Consider the following 25,913-nt stretch of genomic DNA (forward strand, 5'->3'; position numbering starts at 1 on the left):
TGGGTAGACCATTTTTTCGAAATTTTAATCAAACGAAACTCGGCATCTTTTATTCCGGAACTACAGCATTATATCATCCAGTGAAATTTAATATAAGAAACAAATATCCTTACAGTAACAGACATTTTAGCCTGATTTTAATACGTACATGTTTATGTTATAGTGACAATATACAACATAATACATTTTTATAACCTCTTTTATATCTAAGTTTATCTGTTGGTTCGTGTCATTTTTTTTTAATGTTATTGGAAAGTTATAGTGAACAAATATTATTGGAAATGAACATAATGCATCTTTTAGTTTTTTGCATTGCACAGCAATGCCGTTTTTATAACAGTTGCAACGTTCTTTACATATTACGCCAATAATGAAATGTATTAACAGTGTTTTGTTGACTAATAATGTTTAGGAATAGTTTAAATAAATAAACATGCCTAGACAATTCAAATTAATTTTTACAAGCGATCATGATCATTTATTTTGTAAAAGTTTTGCGATAATCTATGGCTTCATGGACGAGTTATTCGTTTGTGCAATAAAACATCCAAATTTTCAGAAAGTCTTTATGTATAAAAAGTCTTATTGTTTTGATATTTTTGGTTGGAACGTATAAAATTTTTTGCACGCAATTAATTTATTATGCGTATTTAATATCTGTATGTAGAATATTAATTGTAGAAAAACGTTTTGTATAAATATTTATCTAACTTATCAATATCTTACCAATTGACATAGTGAATCAGCTTTTGTTTCGAACGAAAGGATGGACATTACTACTAGTTTGTTATTAAACAAACAAATCTTCGAATATAACTAATAAAAGAATATCTTTTGTTACTCCAAAGAAATCATATTCATTAAAGATATCATTAAATAATGTACAAAGATAATCTTAGATATATAACAACAACATTTAAATTCAAGTTCTTTACATTTTCATGAATACTAGTTCATGATCGTGTTAGAATATTGTTTTCCATTTATTCAAAAGAGAGACTGTAACATACTCGAATATCACGATACAACATTAACTAGACGTCAAATGTGCAAATATTGGTACTTACAACTTTAACGTGACCGTCATATTTGAATTCTAACCTTAGATTCACTGAGAGAAAAATCTAAAGGCAGTTTCCGACACGACGATCTGTTTCATTTTGTTTCTTTCTGTTTTACAAGGCAGATTTGAACCGTCGAACGCAAAAGATCGCTTAGTTTAAACTTATATAACGTTATCATAATTGATCACACTGGATCTTATGTAATTCGCCTACTGACGACTAAACTGCTAATATACTCGACTAATTTGTATTTACAATACCTTAGACCAGCGATCCGTCGAACTTTGTGCTGCTGATCCAAGAATTAAAAAATCGCAGGCCGGTAAGTTTATAGTCGCGTTTATCTTAATTCGTCAAAGAAATATCGGTTTCTTTTATTAAACTCGATCTTTCTGCAACGATATATATATAAGTATAGTGTACTGAACGTCACTCGTCACGAACAAAGTGGCAGTTGCATGAACTAAAGATTTTGATCAAATAACTTCCGGTTCTAAATTATCGTTACCGATCGAATTATTTTTCAAGAATTTTCGTTCACTTTTATTTTGTAACTAAATATACCGCAGTTCAAGCGATCTTAATATCTTAACGAAGGACTTAGGAGTGTATTATTCACTGAATCTTCTTAGATACACCATTCGCATATCCATTGGCGTGTCCATTCGTAATGTTTCCGTTACACATAGCTGCGCCGGTAATTTTTTTCTTCAATTGCGTATCCGCTTTCATTTTTTCTAACTGTCTTTCAGCGTATGCTTGTTTACCCTAAAAATTATTATTAGAAATGTTAATATTACAGTTAGCATCAATATAGAGAGACTTCCAACAAATTTACCTTGGCAATGTAGGCTTTAGCGTAGAAATTTCCGAATAAAACGATGAAAGAGACCATGTAAATGACAAGAGCATACTGCATCCAGAGTGGGAAATCGCATCCCGACCGAATCCCATTGATGCCGAGGATCAAGGCAGTAGTAAATTGGATTAATTGAAGAATCGTCAGATATTTCTTCCACCAGAGATATTTAGCTACAGAGGGTCCCAATGCGGCTAAGCCATAGTATGAATACATGAGGACATGGATAAAACTGTTCACCATGGCTGGCAGGAAAGCTAAAAAAAAGGATTTTCTATTAAATATTTCATTCTAACAAGTTGAAAAGAAAAAAGGAATACATATTAAATTAAAAAATTTAATACACATGTGATTACATACTTCAAAAAGTATTTTTTATTTCAGTGAAAACGAGACCCTACGATTTCCCTCCTAATTTCGTAATTCATAAATGTCTAGAGATATTATGATATGTTTTGTACATAAACCAAGAGATATTATAATTTCCTATAATTGCGTGAACTTTCTATAAAATCTTGGATTCATCGATTAGCATGACTGGAATTAATGTGTATAATTTAAACAAATCTAGAGAAAATATATTGTTTAATACGGTTCAAGCTTAAGCTTTACTGTAATGTAATGAATTACATATTACATATTATTATTACAACATAATATAATAATATTGCATTTAATGCTATTTAGAAAGTAGATATGTTAGTAATTAACGTGGCATACGTTACTGCAGATGTTTATTAGCAGATTTTATACTTTTATCGTATTTTACCAATGATATTCATTTAAACAATCATTGAACGGTCTAGAAGTAAGAAGGAGAAAGTGGACGAATAGTTGCGTTTCAAAATTTTATGAGAAATATAAACAAGTTTTCGCTTCAAATATTAATTTTAAACAAAAAAGAGTTATTGACTGGAATAGCTCATTCTATAAAGCAGTATAAATTGATATATTTAAGTATTCGAGTTTGAAATTAACAATGATTAAAAAATGAATTTTTTTAAATTTATATTTAATTTCGATGCTATTTTTAATTAAAATGAGTTTTCTTTTCGAATATTGCAATTAAAAAAATAAATATGTAAATAAAAGTGTTTAGAAACTATATCGATCGGTAGGATAGTTTAACTTGAAATAAATTATAATCGATAACACAAGTGGCAAGTTACGTATTTACATAGTCAGTTATCTATATCTCTATAATTGTTTGGAAAGAATTGGACACAGATAAATACTTACTAGATCCGCTTGGAACCCATTTGATACCAATCCACCACAACGAAAACATAGTGGAATGATGGTAAACATGAAGAAAACTTAATTGATTATCCTTCTTCCGTAAGATAAAGAAAAACGTATCACAGAACTCCAAAAGTTTGCTAAAGTAGTACCACCAGACTGCATGAGCAATCTAACAGAAAAGTTGTTATTTTATTTTTCAATCAATTAAATTTAAATTAAAAAATTTGTATTAGTATGTACCTGCAATTCGTCTGGACGAGTCACGTGCCTAATCGGCTGACACACATAACTATAACGTAACCTGGTGGAAGCTACGAATAACTGCAAATAATAAATATGACAAATTAAGATACCAGAGTCATGGAATGCATAACCAACCCTTAATAGCGAAAACAATGTACCTGTATCGCGATGTACGCGTTAAGACAGGCCATCGCAAGATTATACGGAACGAGTGCCCACGTTAACTTGAAGGCTTTTCGATTTCTCATGATCTTTGGCCCGGCCCATACAATGAGTAAATACAACATAGTGTATATCAATGTAGGTTTTGGCGAATCGACCAGAAGCCATCCTCTCGTTCGTTCATCTGTAAATGCGTAGTTACTAAATTTAATTGTTAAACTATTATTAAATTATAATAATTAGCTACATTAAGGTTTGAAATAATGCATTTTTTATTTAGTATCGGAAGAAAATTGTATTTATAATTTTAATATGGCTGTTTACCGGCAAGGGATAGCGTCCAGAGGTAGTAATTGTAGGCATCATTTATTAAAGTTGCTGTGGAATTAATTAAGCTTGCCATTGCCTGAAACAAGATTAAATCGTATTGCACTTGTGAATGGATAATTCCAGATTTACAATACATTTCACGACAGTGACTGTAAGCTTATATATATGCTTATGTCTAATTACAAACGATTATCATGCCTATTTTAATCTACATTTGTATTCTAGAAAACGAATATTTAATTACTATAATAGTCAGCTATAATTCTATAACTTTTTTGTAATTACAGCAGAATTTTCATGAGACCGGTCAAACGGTACACATACTAAACGAATGATTATAATAAAAATGAATCAAAGATTTCCTGTGCGGAACGTGCGCACGATCGTGCACGTGCGATTTACCGCTATTATCCTACGCTTAATGAGCAGCTTCTATGCGCGTTATCCGGCCGTTCACTTAAAGTTGGAAACGTCATATGTAACTTTCACGTTATACCTGTCAAACCGAACGCTATCTCCCTAATCGTCTGCGGGAAAACACGTTTCGTTGGATCTTTCGAACAGTTCAGGTTTCGAGTTGGGTCGATGCTCCGACAGCAACTTAGGAATGTCTACTTTCATTTGCGGTTTAACTTCGCCGTGAACTTGTAGCAAGTGCAAGTGCATGTTCTCCCCCCGGTATGGCAAATTTAGCTTTCATCTTGCATTAATTAAACCACCTTATGGAGCGTTGATTGGATCCGCGAAATCTGACGCTGTTTTCATGCTTCTTGTTAATGAAACTTGTTCGACTATTTCTTTAAAGTTTTGTTGATTTTTTATTATATATAAGAAAATATGATTTATTAGATATTGATATTGAGATTGATATTGATAATAAGAAATTTGATATTGATATTAAATTTTCTCTTTGTATAAGATTTTTTATTTCCTTTCATGTTCATTATTTTATAGAATTATCAAAGGATGGAAAATTTTGCTTATATTTAAACCGTCCAATATCGTAAAATTAATTATTTATCGACGTATAATTAACTCTCCATCTGCATGTTGGGTCATTTTCGATCAATAATTTTAAACACTTTTTTATTATTTCTATATCTCTGTTTAAATTTTGCTTTGCTTAAAAAATTAAGGTAACATGTAGCAAATAAAAGCTATTGGATGATATTCTAGAGACTTAGGAGAGTATTTAAGAATTTCGAGGGATTTTCAAAACAAAATCCTGAGAAAAACTGCGTGGATTTAAACGATCTAATATGTAAACGGCGTCAGTAAACGTTGCAGGCGGACTAACAGTAATAGCGTCAGTAGAAATTTGTTTGTGCGTAGTCATATTTGGAAAATTTTCAAATTCAATTTCTTTGAAAACGAAGCCTTACACCAGAAAGCTTTATTCTATATTTCTGATTCATTCTCATATACGTAATCATTTCACTTTCGAATTTATCGTTTTATTGTAAGACACTGTGTATATGGTATGTAGTAATTGGAACTACCACACAACGCTTCATCCAATTTATACATTCACTCACCGAAAGTATCATTTTTGAGTCTCACTTAAAGAAACAAATACGGCCAATCATCGAGGTTAAATTACCCGAAAAAAGAAGTTACAACTTCTTCTAAAACAGTTTCTCCCCTTATGATTAAACCATTGGAACGAACCGATGTTTTTATATGATTTTGAAGAAAATAAATTCTGATTTTTATTAATCGTTGGCAGAATATGCAGCTACAATGTCATTGATCTTCAAATGGCTGGTACGAGCAACGAGCGAATGATTTCTCGGGAGAAAGTCTCTCTGATAAATCAATTTGTAATCTCTGGAAGCTGAGTGAAATTACTTACAAGACTAGTTTATTTGCTGTAAGCAATGGAATGTGCCGTGGATATCTCACAATCGACACATCATACAAGCTGTCCATTGTCGAACGATATGTTAATTTCTAGACATCCTCGTTTATGGTGTATCGTTTTTTATTTGTTTCTCTTTCTTTTTTTAAATATATTTTTTCACATAGTAGTTGATTTTGTTCTTATTTAATTCTGGTATTTACATCTTTCTGTTAATGAAATTTAATTTTCTTTTTAAAGTTTTTAAAAAAACTTGGTTTAACTGAAGTTCCGTATTATCTGAGGTGCTTTGAACTTTAGCATAACTCCATCTTTTTCGAAGTTTTAAACGATTTTAACACGAATTTTAACACGAAAAGTACAGAAGTATAAATAGACAGATATCGTGAAAGCACTTAATTAAATTTTCGACCGATTAAATAATTAAGTAAATTTAAGTATATGTATTTTATCAAAACGTTATTTAGTTGCATTATCAAAATGTTTTCTATGATTTTATTATACGATTTATGAATACTAATAGCCTTTGCAATATTTATAATTTTTTCTAATATTCGAGTTTTCTATTATTCGAGATATCTTTGATTTTCTTTCAATCTCTGACGAGGAATATGAAAACAATTATAAATTCTTCAAAGGAAAAGTACACTTCATTAAGAACCTCATCTAGAATTCTATCCAAAACTCCATTAGGGACACCTGAATCAAAACTCTATATTTCTCCCAAAAATTTTTTAAATTACATGCTCTATGGGAGTACAAAAAAAAAAGATAAGAATTTACAATTTTTCTTAACTTTCTTTTTTCTTTTTCTATTTCAGGAAGTTTAGAATTTCAGGAACAGGATCCAAAACTTTCATAGAGACTTACTCTTGTTCAAAAATGCCCAAAAATCACGTATTTTCCAGATAAATTTCCACAGGACATCCAGTTAAAGTTTTTCTTTCACACTTGCACATAAAGTTGAATTTTCAAAGAGCAGTTGAATAGATTTCAGCACAAGAAGGTCAGAGAGTTTCTTACCTCGTATACTACTGATCGTCAAGAAGCTAACGGCGATACCGTCCTGATCCTTGTCTTCCCCGCACACACCAACGACGAACGTCAAATACGATTAAATATTATACAAAAGCGGTCTAATATCGTATATATCGAGAACAAATAGTCACTAGCGCCTCTACGATTACTCTGCGATCTACTCTCCTGCACGCAGTCGCGATTTTGTCAAAGTGACATGACACGTTTTAATAAATCTACTGTCGGACAGCTGACACCAGCGGAGGTGCCGCTAGGAATCGGTGCTTGTACTCGTTCACACGACGAGAGGATCGTCATACGACGAGGTTGATCGGCAAAGTGGCAGCGCCTTGTAGCCTCTTCTCCGGTCCACTTTATAACTTTGGTGTCGTCCGTCTGCCGATTCTCCTGCTGGTGGTAACCTCACGTTCCCGGAGGTGGTACGATTTCATCGGCACGTGAAACGTTAAACGAGGCCAAAACCCCTCCGCTACTTCGAAGATTATATCGAATCCGTGGGGATAGATCGTTTGGAATCGGTCAAAACGATGAAGGCGCGTGTCCCACCCCGCGCGATTCGTTTGCTTTCCTCTCCCCTCTGCTGTTACAGCGAATGAGGGGGCTATAATCGAGGGGAGTGTTAGTTCTTCGAATGTACAGTGCTTTGAGAAGTGGCACTTTGTCGCCAAAATTGTAAATGTCTTTATATATATCTATCTTTTCCCAACACAAATCTGGGCTGAATGTTGCTTTGGAAAACACCGAATTTGTGATTTTTTTTTTTTACAACACGTATGATTGCTTTGATGATCCAAATATCGAAAGATATTCATTTTAAGATGCGGAGATCATTATTTACATTATACATAAGAAGTTTACGAATATTGTGCAGTTTATTTAGACACATACTTATGTATATTTTATGACTTACATGCATCGGCAGCTGATTGATTAACGGAATGAATTGGATATCGGTTTGGGTTGGATTTGACTAATACTATTAAGAAACACGTTGACATAAACAAGTTCGTGCCCTACAAAAGATTGGATGCACAAGAGAAATCGTTATTATGAAGACCGATCAAAGTCCATGTTACGTTTCAAAAACTTGGATTTTGGCTATGAAATTACCACTTTGTATACTACTGTGGAACGTTACCAATGACGCTGTGTGTGCCTGACAGATCAAATCACAGCCGGATCGGTTTCGAGAGCACTGGTTACACGACTGTTTCGTTCGTGGCCTCGATTCCGAGGTGAAGGTTAGGATGTTTGGCCGGAGTTTTTTCTCTCGTTTTTGGTTGAATGATTTGACAGGTGGAGATGCTTGCTGGTCGAGAGAAAGGGAAAGGAAGAGGTACAAAATGGTACCATTACAGGAGGGTGAGTGCGCGATGGGAAATTAAGGTGGTTCAGTTTAAGGGAGACTGTTAAATAGCTTCAGATAAACATTGGTTTTTTTGTTGTTAGAAATTAGAAATAGAATGGAGTTGAAATAATTAAGGAAGGTTATGTTTTATAGAAATTATAGCTTTTGACCCATCTATTGATTCAAAATTGGATCAAAGTAGTATCGGATTATAAGCAAATTCGTATGTGGTATAAGCGTTGATAGAAGTATGCTAAGTATGCAGAGCTATTTACGAGACTTTTAAGAGATGTCGCGCGGGCAGATGTGAGGATGTAAATATGGATCCAAGAGAAAGCGATACACAACATAAAACTCGTCTTCCGAGTGATGAATTAAAACAGGTCAGTGGTCCTCCTTTAACCGTAAAACACGTTTCCGAATATTTAAATACACCAATTCTTGGGTCTTAATTATCTCTTATTTGAAAACATTTTTTAGGCATTTAAAATCAAATATAAATTTATTTATTCCTCAATATAATCTTCAGACGAAAACTTATGTTTCCTAAACAAATCTATTAAATTTTCGTATCACAAACCCACGTGTTTTGTTGCATTATAAATATATTTGAATAGCAAGTTAAGTTGCCTTTCCATTTATCACATAGCAAGCAATTTAAAAAAGATTTATTCTCGCTAATTGCATAAATGTCCAGCTACCAACTACAAAATATCGGACATCGTTAAATTAAACATTTTGCATCCATCCCAAGATAAATTATAAAATGTAAAAAAGAGAGACAAAACTTAACCCATACCAACTAGCATTTAGATCAAAATTCTGCAGCTGTTCGAAGATAACCTAAAAAAAAAAAAGAGAAATAATTCATGAGATTCGCAATTGTCAAAATCTCTTTGACATAAAAATCGTTAAATACATAACCCTACTTTCTGTACCCTAATTTGAAGGATATAACATTAATTAATTGTTTAACGTAAATTGGATGAAATATGAATGAATTTGAACAGGAAGCATATGCTTATTTCGAGGAATCCGTAGACGGAGGTAAGAAAAAACCAATTTCGATTCATCTCATAGACATTTAATAGGGTCAACTGATTGGAATGTTTCTGTCAGTTATGCATTACAATAATCGGTGCATAGACCACATTAAAAATAAAAAGTACAGTATAAATTAACATTCCTCTGCTAGAAGCAAAAAAGTCTACTGGAACCAAAAGCCAATTTCTTTTTGTTATGATTAATGTCTAATTTTCTGTTTGGTATCTAACACCGTATGATGATGATGAAAGCGATTTATCTTCCTATAATGTAACGTAAGTGTTACAAGTTATATATGCATGTATATATGTATCTACTTTTTTTCAAATCTTATTTTATCTCCTGATTACTACTGTCATTATAACACAATTATTGTATAATGCTTTCATAACAATCATGACCTCTTAAAGAATACAGTATCACTTGTAAATGTTTTATAGTTTGAGTTAGATTTTTAAGCTTAATTGAAAAAGTTAGAAAGAAAGAAAGACGATTAAAGAAATTGGTGGTTATTCATTGTTGTGCTACATAACCTCTTAAGTCACTTGTAGGCATTTTAAAGCTTGACTCGTGAATGCCCATCATGTCCATAACTATCATTGACCCATCCTTTTCTTCGTGTTCTGACAAAAGTCAGAGGCGGAGGAGGAAATGGAGACAAAAAAGAAACAGTTGAAGGAATCTGGCTGCAGAAGGAGAAAGCGCGGCCGGTTACTTTCGTCGGCGTACACGCGTATAGTATACAGCAGTCCGGCCTGTGCTTTTTTCTTCGCGCTTCGGCTTCATTCTTTTTCGCTCGGCCTGGTATTTATCTCGGTCAAGAAAATGCTCGTTCACGCAGAAGTTCCGTTGCATCGTCATTTAATTAATCAATCGACCTTTTGAATTTCGGAATATGGTTAATAAAATAACCCTAGACTTGTCGATCTAAAATTAATTTTAAGGATTTAACAGATCTTGTGCTATACTTGAAATATTTCTAAAAACATTTAGATAACCTATCAAAAACATACACGCGCAAGATGTTTTCTTATTTTGTAGAATTTCAATATTTCTTATTTATTACATAATATGTTATTTACATAATTTAAACGACTACTTTTAAAAAGACTCATTTGAATAAGTACATACTTGAATCAAAACAGTTATTCATACAAAACTTTCTTCATTTGTATTTATATGAAACTTCGATCAAAACTTTCATCTATAAAATATTCATTTTAAGATTAATAAAATAAAAAATGCAATTTTTGATGAATTTTGTATCTTACCGAATTTCCTTAAAAATTAGATATTTTTCTTTATGTGTTGTTACAATGGTTCATGACCTTAATTATAATAATTCGCGTGGTTAATGAGGATTGGTAAAAATAAAAAAAGTTGTTTTCACGGACAGAATGAGACCAATGGAACCCAATTGCGCCCGGAGCAAACTTTCATCCGGATTTACTTCTTTCCCTCTTCCGTACGCATGGCCTATGAGCAAGTGCCATTACTATTGATAATGAAATACATAACTATTATAAAGATGTAAGATGTGATAATATAAAACTCAATTACTATACGTGTAGCAGAAACGTCATTGATACCAATTAAAAAATAGTGTGCAATCTGGATAAAAATATTTAACTAATCACACTGTTTACTTTTCGAAATAACACTCATTATTATTAGCAGTGAAAGTATAAGCAAAAGCGTTTGAAATAATTATAATAAACTGAGTAATCCATATAGAGAGATTAATATTTCATAAAAATTATAGTAATAAAAAAAATGATACTTATGGAACGATTAATATAACAAATGTGATGTTGTTTCCTCTTCGATTATTTTCTCTGTTTCTTTAAACTATGTGTTTGCTATATTGTAAATCTGATATCACATTAGAGAAAGTTGCAATTAACAAACTATCACGAGACTTCATTCTAAACATATTTTACGACCGTGAAAATATAATGCTTTGCTTAATTATACATTGTATTTCCTGCATAAAGTACTCATGTTCATTTTCTACGCCATTTTAATCTTGTATATGATAACCTTTTTTGTTGATAAGTTTTGAATTTAAGCTCTTACTTTCATTGTAAACGAATGACGTTAAAGATCTCGTAATTAGAACGCTACAGTACTTGTTTGTGAAATTAATCGATGACGATGCAATAGCACGCGTATTGTACGCGTTTGCATTTTTATAACCTATAAAATTTGCGAATTAAGCGGTATACTTGTCATCAAAGCTGCAATTCTCGAAGAAATATTTTACGTGATTTCAAAATTATTACACATTTTACACATTTATCCTTATGCAATGTATCGTGATCTTTACGCAAAAACGAATGAAGAATATGAAATACATTTCTTTGATATGAAATTTCATTTTAGAGAAAATTAACTTTTGTAAAATTTACCAATATTTATAGCCAATATATTTTTCATTACTTAACACTTTAATACAAAACTGTTAGACATCTTCTACGAGAAGTCTTAATTGTTTAGAATTTGGAGGATGCGTAAGTTTAGGAGAGTTAGTACACTGCTCTAGGCATAATATGGCGTGACCAAATTTTCTAGTAAAATATCTTACCAGAAGTTAATATATCTTAGCCTTAACCACTTTTTAATTTAACCTCCAGTTTTCCTATACATATGTATACATATATGTGTATATCTAACCTGCAATTTTCCTAATTTTCCTATACATATGTATATGTATATAGATACATATATGTACGAATCGAGAACTCATGCTTTGAAAAGAACATTTACATAGTATCAACGCTTATTCTGCATATCAGGATCGGGTATAAGTCCTAATTGAACATCAGAACATTTAAGAATATAACGTGCGTTTATTAATGCCAGGACACATAAACTACATGCTCTCAGATTCTCGCATTTCTCATTAAATTACAAGAGAAAGTTGGACTTAGATTCCACAACACATTCTACGTTAACTACTTTGTATAGAGTTTTGATTTATCTTAATTTTTTATAATAAAAATTTCTCCAATTTATATATTTCTAGAACTCTTCAAATCCAGGATTTTTTAGTTAGTCCCTCTTTTAAATTGAGGTTATCTTTGTCATATAGTACAACGAATGAATTCTTTCGACGTTCTGAAATTCTCTAAAATTCTTTTATTTGGAGATTTTGGAAAAAGGTTAATTGAACGCTTTATATGTTTCCATTAAAAATTCATATCTTTCTAATTAAAAATGACATGCTTAATTACTCTAACGATACACTTTGGTTCGTTAAAATTATTTAGTAAACGAGAATTATATATCCAGTCATTCTCGCGATTCCTAATTCATGTAACCCGTAAAATTAACAGTGAACAGACAGCTGGTTAATTGTTGCGAAACGTATGACAAGATTATATCAGGGATAAGCAAGTAATATGCAGATACTACTGTCATATAAACAAGGAGAAGTAATTTCGTATTCTGTATCAGAATAATGTATGCACTTGCTTAGGGGCATAAGTTAATGTTCCAGAAAAGACAATGAAGTAGAGTAAATATCAACACTTAGTCACTAAACCACAGCAAAAGTATATTTTATCCTGACTACAATTTTATATCTTTCTTATGTTTTGTATGACTTAAAAATATCATTTTCAACGTCTGATTAATTTCATGTTTATTATCTTTAATATGATAAAAATTTCATGATCTTGTTGTCTTTCTTTTAATAACTATTTAAAAAATTCGATGATTAATCTGTTATCTTAACTCGAATAATGGAATTAAATCACATAAGCTGATTATTCCCACGACGACACGTGCATCGACAAATGGAATATCTATTTCTATAAGTTATACATATTGTAATTACATACATATGTAATACGTGCCGCGAGAATACGGTCTACTGGCATACTTCGAATTCGTGGATACCTGTATCACGGAAATGAATATTGCGAAATGTGTGTGGATTCAAAGAGTTAATATTTGACTATGTTCGTTAAATATTTGTTGACTGTTACTAACGTCCCGAGAACCGATCGTAAATATTTCATTGTTTAAAAATCGTCACCCTCCGTCGTTATCAGAATTACGAAATGCGATCTTTACACATAACTTATTTAGATGAACGATAGTTTATTTAGATCTTTCTGCAATTTGTTTAAAGGAAAGAACTCGAAATTTTATATTTTAAATATTATATGAAAATTATATTATATCGTTACGAAAAATGGCAGTGATCTGACTTATATCATTATGATTCTTAGTCTTCTATATCATACGAATGAAATAACAATTTACGATAAAATAAGTAGAAAATATAAGCATACAGCCGACAAAATATATATACATATGTGATGAAAAGAATTTTCACAATCTTGGTATGTGTAGGATGTGTTATACTGTACTGTACTTGTATTGTAGAACGTACGAACTCTAACCTCACTGCTAGTAGTAAGAAACTACATAACATCAGAAACGCAGTCGGCGCGGTGGTGGCGGATAATCTTGATGTATACTACTTATAGAAATGTGGAATCGGTCTTAAAAAATAGTTCTAAATTTCTGAAGGATAATTTAGTCTACATTTGAAAATCATCCCCGTTTGTACAAAATACGGTATTCAGATTTCAAAGAGCTCGAAGTTATTTGCCTACAGTAATTACATAATTATAATGCAACAAAGAGTACATATTAGTTTTTTTTTATATTTACACATACGTTACGTTTCTTTTAGATACACATATTTTTGTTTGTAACTAAACATACGTACATGGTCACTCACCTAAAGTCGAATAAAAATATGTGTATCTAAAAGAAACTTAACGTATATGTAAATATAAAAAAACAAAATTCTAAACAATTTATCTTATTTTAGATATAAAAACACAAAATTTATCCCTGATTCCTTTTAAAATTAATATTAATATAAAATAATCAAAGATTATTACGAACAATTAAATTCCGTCATATTTTTCGAGGAATTGTCTACGAATCTATTTATACATTTTTATTTCGAATTGCCTGCAATAGAAAAATGAAAACTTTTACACGAATCGTTATTTGCTGGGGAATAATTTGAAATTATTATATCTAGCATATGATCTAAATAGTTGATTCAGTGAAACTGCTTTCCAGAGCCTTGCGATAGTCGATAGTTGGCGAAACGACCGGTCGAAACGAAGGAAAAAGTTGTCAGGTAGAGAGTGGTTACCACACTTCCTTTCTCCCGAAGCTAACCAACTACACGTATAATCAGTCGAAATCATCAGTATTCTTCAGATCGTTATAACCGTGAAATCGTTATTATCGTTCATCATTGAATTCAGAAAATTCAGACCAATGATAAAGAAGGAATCTACATATACCAACCGATAACTAGACCTCCAATGCGATCGAATTTACAAGTTATCGAACAACTATACATGACAGAAGTGCGAAAAAGGAAAGCATAAAAAAAAACAGAAATATATTATGGAAGAAATAATGAGATAGTATACGTGTTTTACATGAATCGAAGCCGATTTGATTCCACAATTATGAGAGTATTATTTATTGAGTTTCTAAAAATTTCTTCTGTAAAATTGCGTTAAGTAGGAATTTATTTTTTCTTTTAGCTATAAATTCTAATGAACAGTTATTACTAACTTCCATAGCATTTAATCCTTTCACTGTTCTGCTATTTCTTTTTTGTCACTTCAGTTAGTATGTATTAAATGAACCATGATAAATATCTAGCAAAGGTTTTCTTTTGCAGTTAAGAAGTAAATTAAAAAATCTTCTTTCATTTTACCTCATTCCCATAATATTCAGAAGGTTTCATCCTTTGAGAACACTATGTCTGCTTTGATACGGATTCCTCTACTAACAGAGTTTAATACCCCTCCCCTACAACGAATAAACATTCGATAGTATCAACTGTCATCTTCTATCGATTCCTGCGAAAGCAATCTCCGATAGCATTCAACTCGTGAGTATCTTAAAAGGTGAAAGGTGATTGATCTTGTATACTACGTACGTTTTACAAGTTTCATTTTGAAAGCGGTTCTTGCTTTGTAGTATCTTATTATTTATCTTGTACTCTAACTTTCGTTTATCGTTGTTCATTATAAGGTGTTATTTCTTTTTGGAGGTTATATCGGCCTTTGCATCCTATCTTTATATTTAAGGTTATTAATTAATTTATTTTTTGAGACCATTCAAAACTGATTTGATTGGAACTGTTTAGGAAAATATAGAAAATTTTACATAACGTAAGAAATTAAAAATATGAATAAACAAATCAAAACTGTATTTAAACGACTTTTCAAAATCTTTTTAAAGGCTTCTAAAGGTATTTGATGCTCTAACGATCATCCATGGAAATAACTAAAAGAAAAAGAAACATCTACTGTGTATGTCGGAAATATAAATTTTCAATTTATGTAACATGAAACAAATTAACAGACTCGTTTAGACAGGAAATTTATAATGAACTACGTTTTCATTGTAACTAATGCCAATGTCAGCGCATGCATATGTCGATGAAGACAATTTGTTCAACATTTTCCTGACGCATGATTTGATCGGAGGCTGGCTCGCACTTTCTTCTGTACCGGTTGCTTGAACTCGCTACGATCAACCTCGCTTTCAGGTCAATGTTTAGACTCGAGAGAATAGCGAGAAATATACGATGATTAATAACAGCAACAACTTTCATATCAATATTTATTTATATATGCTATTATATATACTGCTTAAATTAATGGAAATAAATAACTAAGAAGAAGCAATAATATTTGTGTTGATTTAATGTTTATTTAATTCAAATGTTATAGAAAGGACAATTACATTTCTAAGATCTAACTAAAGATTCTAGATAAAATCGTCATTAACTGTCATTAACGATATTTAAATATTTAAATTATTTTTTATAGAAAAGCGATAAGATTTAATTATGTATACACATGCACTTTCAATCACACTGATTAAAAAAAAAAATGTCTGACAATAGGCAACCTATTTTCCTTTTTACTGTACTTTGACTCTCTCTTGTTTTCTAATCGTACAAATTAATCACATATCATCTTATATCTTTCTGTATCGTGCTGCATTATTTCGAAAACTTTTTAGTGAAAGTTACTCTAATCACAAGAAAAACTATAACAAATTCAAATCTATTGACAATTCTATTTAAAGATTCAAAATTATCCCGTCATCCAATGATTTGAATCGTCAAAACAAATTTTTTTTATAGAATAAAAGATTTATGTTATAATTAAAAATAATTCAAAATTAATGATGTACTAGAATAAATTTATGCATTTGATATAATGTATATATATGTTATTTTTACTTCAATATTTGTATTTGCTGTCATTAGTATTTTCATGTCCATAACCTTAAAGTTATTTTTTCATAAACTCTTTATATAACTCGGAAGGGTATAAATAAAATTTCCATGTGTATTTCCTCAACTACAATTGATATCATATCTAACCAAAATGATGAACGCCACCGACATCGCCTAACTTATAATCGATCAGTTATTACGCTTTATGCCTGTCTTTTTGATCGGGCACTCTTTCTCTATCTGTCGATTTCACCGTGGACCGATTTGCATTTCCAACCGCGAATTTACCTGTTAAGATTGAAGAAGCAGCGAAAGTGAAATCTCCCCAATGCAACAAGCATGGCGAGATACCACACGCATCTAATCCTAAACACGATTTGTTTAACTTGTAAATTACAATGTTATCCGAGCGACCGGACAATGAAAGTTACTTAAAGAAAGAAAAGCAACTATTCGATAACGCAAATGTTTACGATTAATTACTTATGTATTATATATACTACAAACTGTTGATTTAAAAAACAATAATTTTGAGGTTAGAAAAATAAAAACATTGAGTAAGAATAAATATCATTAGAATAGAATATTTTATATAATATTTCCGTTAGTTAAATTTTATCGCGCGAGAAGATACTATTTATTCAGCAAACTTCGAAATTATTCATCAAAACTATTTATGCAATGTCATTTACGTAAAGCAAAATTTTTTTCGAAGGTCACTACAAAAAAAAGGAACAAACTGTAGTTGTATAAATGTTTAACTTTTACTCTACGTTTGAGCAAATTCACTGTTATTCGGCGAACAATGAATATTTAATTCGATGAATATTTAAATTATCGTGCGTAGTTAGTATTTGAATATAGTATAGTGAAGAAAATGAGAAGTTGTATAAAACATTTTCTTATTAAACCTTGTTAATTTGCGAACAGAAAAAGAAATTTTTAAATATATCGAATATAATACAACATGTAAGAATGAAGAAGGTATTCTTCGTACAATACGGTACAAAATTTGAAATATTGTAAAGAAAGGTAAAAAAATAGCCACTTACATTTTATCTAAAATATAATATGTACTTGGTGCAATCGTCTGGAGTCTAGACGTTCGATCGCGACTGTTCGCCAAGTCTACATCAGACTTAAAAGTGAATGGGGAATAAAAGTAAAACTAAATAGTTACACCAAAGTTAACCACAGTCAACTTGCCTCTGAGAAAAGTTTGAATTTCTACTTCATTATCTATTGGTTGTAATCTAGGGGAAGATCTAGTGAATAATAATAGGAACATAGACACTTGGACACTTTTATTCATAAAAAATCCTAACAAACACATAAATATATCATTGAACAAAATAGCTAAATTAAATTTATTTGTATAGTATGGCGATTTAAGCTATAATTCGGTTAATAGGTTAATAAATAAAATTATGTACCAAATGGTCTGAAAGGTTATACATCTATGTTAATGGAAAAAATAATCAAAATAGATCTCTAATTGAGGATTAATAATCTTAGTGTGACAGTTACGTAATTCATTCTATATAATCAAATATGTACACATGACTTATTATAACTATTTTGATTCGCACGCTGTTCCAGTCCGCACTAATGAACTTCCCAGAACATAACCAAAAACATCTTAAATCTTCTCTTTCGTATTTAACCACCATTTATCCTTTCGAAAAAATTACTCACCGTCTTTTTTTTAAATTATCACTGGACTCATGTCAGGAATTTGAACACCAGTGGTGGTTTCGCGTCAAGGACCTCGCACACATACGAACATCATCGTCGTTGTCGAATCTTCGCCGTTTCGTCGGTTGTTCCGTAGTTAATAAGTCCCAAATTTAACAAAGGAACTCACGTAATATGTATGCCATGCACATTTGATTAATCTTTAAATATACAACATAGATAGGAGACACTGTACACGATTCATTAATGTATTTCGAGGAAAACACGACAAAAGCTGTTTTAGGTTTCTCGAGTGTGGACGGTGCAGGCGCCGGTCGGCCGCCATCATAGAAATCAATACAACTGCTAACTAAGGGGAGCTCACGTCGTATTGTATAGGATATTAGGACGAACGTAGGATACCGTTTGGTTACAATGGATACATATTCTGAAAAACCATATTTTGATGAATATGTTAGAACAATCAAATATGTACAATAGAACGTCGATTGTTGTACAAAACAGAATTGAAGAAACGTCTAAATATCGAGGTTCGTGCAATAAAGGAAGTGAACAATTGGATAATTCACAGTTACAGTCCACTGTATACTTCTTATTAGTTCTTATGATGTATGCTCTTCATTCGTATATTCGTAATCAATTATAACCAATATGGATATAAGATATATCCTTACTATGTATTACCACATAGATGTATAGAACGAAATTTTCGTGCAAATGATCACCGTAGATTCTTATGAAAGTAGTTCAGTGTTTTAGATACATTTGATATTTACAATATGCATAGTCGTTTTATTGTTCATGTACATTTAATGCTATAGGATATTCAATGAAATATATGTGTATGTATGTACAGTTTCGTTTAAACCCGGGATCTGGCGCTCCTCATCGTTCCTTTATTGTGTCATTGGAATTAAAATAAATTCGTTTAGGATTAGTTTTTGAATGAATTTACGAAGTGATGATGTCAACCGTTTTTGTGTATTCAACAAATAGTAATAATCATTCATTATTCTTTGGACTTCGGACTCTGGACTGGATTTTGGACCTGTATTTACCGGTACTATTGTTCTCCTTTGTAAAATTATATTTATGTTATAATAGTAATTTTGAATATGTATTTTACACACTTTCTTGGTTTCTTTATTTATTTCGTACATTATAATGGGCTTTATAAATTTTTCAAACTAATGTAATCTTTAATACGTTTCGTGCCACCTATAAGTATACACCACCGATAATATTCTTGTTTTAAGTTATATAATACATATTATCATAATGTGTGCAACTAGTGGTACACGCTAAGTAGAAATTCGCGTGAAAGTATTGTACGGAACGTATGTGTAATTGTTTTTAAATTAATTGAATTATCAAAAATTATACGTTAGTAATTACTCTGAATCTATTCTTACATGTATATTATAAACAATTATTATATATATTTGGTGGACTACGTGCAAACATTAAAATTAATTAAAATATCAGTGATAACAATTTACCAATTTTGCTATAATAAAAAGATTAAGTAATCAATTAATAGAGAAAGATGGATAACAATATTTTAGACACAATATTAGTGAATTCTAAGGAATTACTATTAAATGTAACCTCATTAATAATACTCTTCTTGAATTCGAATTCATATATAATTTATTTAAAGTTCGTGCCGCATAATAAAAATTGTACCCATTCGATAAATCAGCTCATACAGAAACATAAAGTTATCTACGTTTTTCGTATCACGTAAGCTTGATGGATATAGAAAATACATATTATGACGTCAAAGAACGAAAGTAAAGAAATCACATTTGACAAATAATTGTTCGCAAATATGTATTCACTCGTAAAAATTAATTAACGCATATCCGCTTCCTGATTAGTCGTCCTTTAGACCTCGCTTTTTTCTATTTCGGTTCTGATTGGTTGTTCGAACTCGACACGATTTCTACGATAATTGGCACATTCTAGAGAACACCATGCTTTTTATTCCGCGGGAAACTATGTGGCAAGAAGTTTACTGTATGACAGTTTAAAAATCAGGAAACACAATGGCAGTCATAACATCAGGAAAAAAGCTGATAGGTACTTTTATTTCTTATAGACTTAAATAAAAATTACAGAATTATTTGTTTTTGAATGTAAAGGTTTAAACATTAAGGACATTTTAGATTTCAAGCTTCCGCGGTGATAAGTTGCACTTGCACTTGTAATTTGAACTTGCACTTTGCGTCGACATTTCATAGACATAACAGTCTACTTCTTCAGGGCAGACCTCTTCGGGTGCAAGTGTAAAATAGACACGATTGTTCTCACGATACCAATAATATGACATGAGGGACATGTTGTTAACTTTCGGTTTAACCCATTAACGATCAAGCAGTGAAATAATGCATAAAAGTTAGGTAAATACAATATTACTGAAAAATGTAAATGGTTCATGTATTGTTAATATGTGGAATAATGAATACTCTACAGAAGCCCACTGCATGAATAAAAGACACAAAAGGAAATTCCCATGATTTAAAAAGGAATAGTGCATCATATTATCATAAATATTTAAATATCTCGATGGAAGAAAAAATAGTTACGGAAAAAATATCAAGGAGAGAAAGGATTATAAATGAAATGAGTTAGATGATTACACAAAATAAAATAATTCAAGTATTGAAAGGTATAATGTTAAAAAGTGATTCAAATCGATAGGAGTCGGATTTACATACAACAAGAGGAGCTAGCATCTGATACAAAGAAAAATTAGGGATTACATTACGCTTTCTCGAACTATACGTATGTAAAAGTTTGCCGTATACTGATAGCTATATTGTATACAGTTATATTAGACGTTCCTAATGAGATTCTGTTCTTGTCCGATTGAATTGTATTCCGTTGCTGTCCCGATTGAATTGCAACATCTTGCTAACAGAAGGAGTTCCTTTGAAAAGATAGACATATAAATTTAAAAATTAAAAAATTTACAACATTAAAAACTCAATGAATTATTTTAGCTGACTTCGCTGGATGATGTACCTCATATGTAATTCACCATTTTTCTTAAGTTATAATTAACGATACTCGCGTAAAAAGAACATAATCTAACTAACTAAATTGTTGTCTTGACCAGTCATTAAAATAAAGTACACATATACAATATATGTAATTTGAATGTGCACAATAAAACGAAAATAAGTTTTATTAAAGATAGAAAATTTATGCGTTATTTTAATTAGTAGATTGTGAGCAATTTATGTTTATAATTAAGGAAGAATATAAATTTTTATTAGAGAGCAACGATAACATTACATCTGTGGTAGAGAAAGTGCTCGCGAATCTACAGCACGTCCCGCTCAGTGATTTGTGCATATGTCAGAGAAATTACATAGCAACGATGTTGAAAGATATTTCGCATTAATACTATTCCAGTAGCACACATTTAAGATTTCTTGATTATTTAAGTTATTATTAGCTTTTTTATAATATACCAAATAATATGTTAAATTGAACTAAGATTATTTAAAAAAAGATAGACTTATGTGTGCAAGGTTTCGAATTTTCAAATTTAAAAATTGCTTAACTTTCAAATTTTCAAAGTTCTAAGCCTTTTTACTTCTAAATTTACATTGTTTAAGACTACAGAAAGAAAACACGCCTCTCCAGTGGAAGTTCCTCAAGTACACCACGTACATTCTTAACTTTTTCTAGCAATAATCGCTCAAACCTTACATGGCCCTGGAACAGACGCATTTCCTTATACCTGAAACAATATATTCTGTTACATCGACGTCTTACAGAATGTTACAAAACGCCGAAGCATTCAAGCATAAAAGAAATGCTGCACTCTCCATAATTAATAACGACAGCAAGGCGCACGAAAACATTCTTAAATTATCGCTAGAACGGATAGGAAACTATAGTAGCTGTCTTTTTGCGAGCAACGAGATTTCACCACAGGCGCGTTACCGATAAACCAATGCAACTTCTGGCTACGAGTACTAGGTACGTATAAAAATATCGACGCCAGCTGACGGCGTTGATATTTCCATGAGAATGAAAAATATAGAAGCGTGTATAGGTGTTTAAACGTGTGACTTTTATGTTTGAGGAGAGAAGCGTAAATGGGACAAGCTCAACGGTCACACAACCGTGACTTTCTAGCCATGTTGCGTTGTTGAGGCTTTTTGTCGTGTACCCAGTCGCTGTTTGTGCTTCCGCCTACACTGTTGCTTGAAATATGTTTTCTAGGGGAAATTGAGTAAATATATTGTCTGTTGTAAATTTGTTTTACGCAACTATTTAGATTAATGTGATATGTTTCAGGAAACCTGTATGTATGATTTTGGAGCGGTTGTTGTCATTTAAATTGGTTGATACTTCTAAGAATTTTATATTCATAAATTTGGTTTGAACATAGAAAACTTTTACTTTTACAAATGCTATGTTTATATTCGTAGGTTCGTATGGAATTAAATTTTAGATATATAATGTGACGACTATGTAAATGTTCTAAAGTGTATCTGAAATATTATGCAGATATTCTAAATTGTGTAAATTTATGCAAAAGTGTTAACTCTAAATTTCTAAATTAGTAGGTCTCAAAATAAAAGATTATTTTTGCAGTTAACGGAAGAATCGATTCAAGATGGTTCGCGCTGACTGTCTCGTTCCACTAACTCACAATCAATTTGATTGGATTTCTTCAACTGAAGTCACTTAACGTTTAAGGTAATAAACTCTTGATTACCTACGTCGGTTGTACGTAGTGGACACGAGAAAGCGCAGTTCCGATGCAAGGTTTATAAATCTTATAGCTAATGTTTATAACTTTAAAAAGAGACAAAAATCTCTATTCTTTTTAAATGAATTTCGATGTATTGAATGGTGAGCTTGTTTACAAATTTACTACAAACTTATTCGTTTAAATTTACCTTCAATACGGTTGATGTTATTCTCGACAGTTTGATATAAATGAGAAAATAATTTATCAGACGACAATGATCCGCATACATAGTAAGCAAGTATGAGATAGTTATTAAAAATTTGGATCTGAATCGATACGGATTTATATACATGCGATACAGCTTTATTATTAGATCAATGGCTATTCCAATTGGTTAAAAAACTGGAAAATAATAAAGTTTAGTTACTCAAAATCGATAGGAAGGATAATAATTGTGGAGCAAATGACTTAATATTATGCTATCTGTGAAGGTTCCACAGAAAGAGAACTTTTAACATCAATTAACGTATAGTGTTCCCTAGATGGTGTGCGGAAGTGACCGATGATTTTCGTTTGTCAACGATAGTTGTTCACGTCACGAAACACGACTTTCAAATAGTTTCTAGGAAATTATATGTATATTATGTTCCTTTTATGTAGGTTATTGACTCCCTTGCTGTTAAGTGTAATTTTCTATATAGGCGATGGTTTTTGCTTTGTAATTTTTTATGGCCACGGATTATTTTCTTGTGTGAAATATAATATAAATAGCTTCGCTATTCCAAAAATTTGATTATTTGATTGTCTCGAATCTGCGTTATTTCGAATATTCGAAATATATAATGCTTCATTATCTAAATTTTTATTAATGACACTATGGGTATAATTTCAGAATTATTTAAGTACATTAAATATTATTAAATAATACTATTTATCTATACATCTTTATACAAAATCATTACAATTACTTCGTGCAATTGCTACTATACTTTTCACAAATTTTCACTATGTTCTTATCTCTACGGGATACTAATATTAAGTTAAATTACAGAGATCATGTAATTGACTGGGATACATCGTTTAAGCTTAGTTTACATCCAAACGGTAGATCAAGTTAAATCGAACTACGAAAAGAAATCAGGGAAAGGTGGACAAGAGGAAGACTCATCGAGGTCGCTGATCGAGGTCAAGTTTTAGACTACTGTAATGTCTAATCATAGTGCATGTGGATGCTGGTGTCGTTTCCTTCTCGTAAATATCATATCCTGGAGAAGGGGAAATTCCACGGAGAAGTTAGAATATCGGAATCTCGGGCTCTTTTTTGACTCTTTGAATTTTTCAATTTTTTAAATTTCCAACTTTTCGAATTTTCAAAATTTCAAATTTCCGAATTCTTAAACTTTCAAATTTCCAAATTTCCGAATTTTGAAGTTTTTCAATTTCTCAATTTTCAACTTTTCGAATTTTTTAATTTCTAAAATTAAAAATCTTTAGCTCATCGAATAAAATATGCATTACCCGATTCGTTAACATTAAATTCTCATAGTCTCCAAAACTTCTAAAACATTCGTCTTCGACAAAAATTTCTAAAACTCATTTTTAATTTGACTTTTACTATTTTTAATTTGACCTAACATTGATATGTGATATCGATGTGTACGATAATAACAATTATGCAAACTTTACATGTTCCTACATTACGAAGTCATATTTTACATCACTGTGATGTCTAGTACCGTTGTCTTCTTATAGCAGTCAGTTTCTGGGGATGGGGAATTCCAGAGAGAAGTCGAGAGATTGGAATCTCGGGCTCTCTTCTGGCGTCTGTTTAGCAGTACCACTCACTCTCTCTTCTTTTTTCTTTTCCTTCTCTTGGCTATGCTGGTATACATATATTTTACGTCTTATCTGAGCATAAAGGCAAGTTGTTCGATTCAGAAACCTGTCTGCAACAACATTCTAAATTACCACTGGGAACTCCCCTGATCTAATTTCGTTTAGACTTAGGAACAACTTATTGAGACTTACGGAAATGTAGAAAGATGCTTTAATGGGATATGGGCATCTTGAATGATGGATTGAGTTTTTATATTGCCTGAACGGAATTGAAATTATATGGAGAAGAGCTTTTAGTCCATATACTAATTAAACAATTAAAAAAAATGAATAAAATTGTTACAAAGAGAACAATGTCTCTTTGACAAAATTGCTAAATTTTGATTTATATATCGAAGAGATTTGAATTTTATTTGATTTGACTTAATGAATTTTGTGGATTAAAAGAATTCTTCTTTATTTGTATAATGTCGAATTTTATTAGTTGTTAATATAATCAATTACTTACATTCTCTATCGTTGAAAAGAGAATTGCCATAATCTAATCGCAATCAATAAACTAATGCGTAAATTTTCATTGTTTGATTTATACAAACAATGAAATTACGTAATATTAGATATGGATTTTATCTTTATTTACCAATCGATTTATCGATTTAGAGATTTATAGATAATAAATAAGAAGTAACTTATATATGTACTACCATGAATATATTTGACAATAACAAATTAATTGTGATTTGTTCCTGGCTGTATTCTTAATAAATGTTGAATAAATGAAAAAATGTTTTAAATTTCATATTTTTTTGCAGTCAATTCTTAATTGCGCCATCACTGCCCTCTATGATTGTGTACTCTAATCAGACACCATAGGCATAGAACCATATGCATATGCGTCGGTAAATAGGAATCCGTTAATTCAGTCTTCTTCATCTATGCATTTAATTAGAGACGAAGTATATACAATGACACACCAAATAATTTACACATATAGATGCTTTATATAAATATATGTATTATATGTGTCATATGAAATATTATGAAATTTCATTAGCGCTGTAATTGAGATCTTACTATGTTGTTATGTTAAATACTTGTCATGTTTATGATATTATTATATATGTACTATTCATTCTATTATTTTTTTCTACTTTTAATAGAACTTGTATACAAATCTGTT

At 31.1% G+C, this 25,913-nt stretch overlaps 1 protein-coding gene and 1 long non-coding RNA gene across 9 annotated transcripts; one reads left to right on the forward strand and one right to left on the reverse strand.

The window, feature by feature from the left end:
• Window positions 1-451: 451 nt before the first annotated feature.
• On the reverse strand, window positions 452-18,489 carry LOC100645908 (elongation of very long chain fatty acids protein 4). 2 transcript variants are annotated; one of them, XM_012309404.3, is made up of 7 exons: window positions 18,184-18,489; window positions 3,895-3,976; window positions 3,567-3,754; window positions 3,406-3,486; window positions 3,163-3,334; window positions 1,903-2,180; window positions 452-1,832 (listed from the first exon to the last, which is right to left on the reverse strand). In XM_012309404.3, exons 2-7 carry the CDS (start codon window positions 3,971-3,973, stop codon window positions 1,680-1,682), a joined length of 951 nt encoding a protein of 316 aa, XP_012164794.1. In that variant the 5' UTR covers window positions 3,974-3,976; window positions 18,184-18,489; the 3' UTR covers window positions 452-1,679. The 2 variants fall into 2 exon arrangements, with proteins under 2 accessions (XP_012164794.1, XP_003396173.1); XM_003396125.4 differs by lacking the exon at window positions 18,184-18,489 and adding an exon at window positions 6,782-7,134.
• A 90-nt stretch (window positions 18,490-18,579) lies between these two features.
• Window positions 18,580-25,490, forward strand: LOC125385326. Of its 7 annotated transcripts, none has more exons than XR_007224435.1 (5): window positions 18,580-18,713; window positions 19,040-22,176; window positions 22,283-22,432; window positions 22,498-22,902; window positions 23,949-25,490. It is a non-coding gene; the product is annotated as an uncharacterized LOC125385326 (long non-coding RNA). The 7 variants fall into 7 exon arrangements; XR_007224432.1 differs by having other exon boundaries at window positions 18,642-22,176; window positions 22,498-22,631; window positions 22,798-22,902; XR_007224431.1 differs by having other exon boundaries at window positions 18,642-20,585; window positions 20,659-22,176.
• Window positions 25,491-25,913: the final 423 nt, after the last annotated feature.

The sequence above is a fragment of the Bombus terrestris genome, chromosome 6 (genome assembly GCF_910591885.1).
Source record: "Bombus terrestris chromosome 6, iyBomTerr1.2, whole genome shotgun sequence".
In the NCBI taxonomy this organism is placed as follows: domain Eukaryota; kingdom Metazoa; phylum Arthropoda; class Insecta; order Hymenoptera; family Apidae; genus Bombus; species Bombus terrestris.

Coding starts and splice junctions, on each gene's coding strand:
- LOC100645908 (XM_012309404.3), bottom strand. CDS start 3,973: ATGGCAAGCTTAATTAATTCCACAGCAACTTTAATAAATGATGCCTAC. Junction 3,755..3,894: donor CTGGACGCTATCCCTTGCCG/GTAAACAGCCAT, acceptor ACGCATTTACAG/ATGAACGAACGAGAGGATGG. Junction 2,181..3,162: donor ATGGGTTCCAAGCGGATCTA/GTAAGTATTTAT, acceptor CCTTTTTTTTAG/CTTTCCTGCCAGCCATGGTG.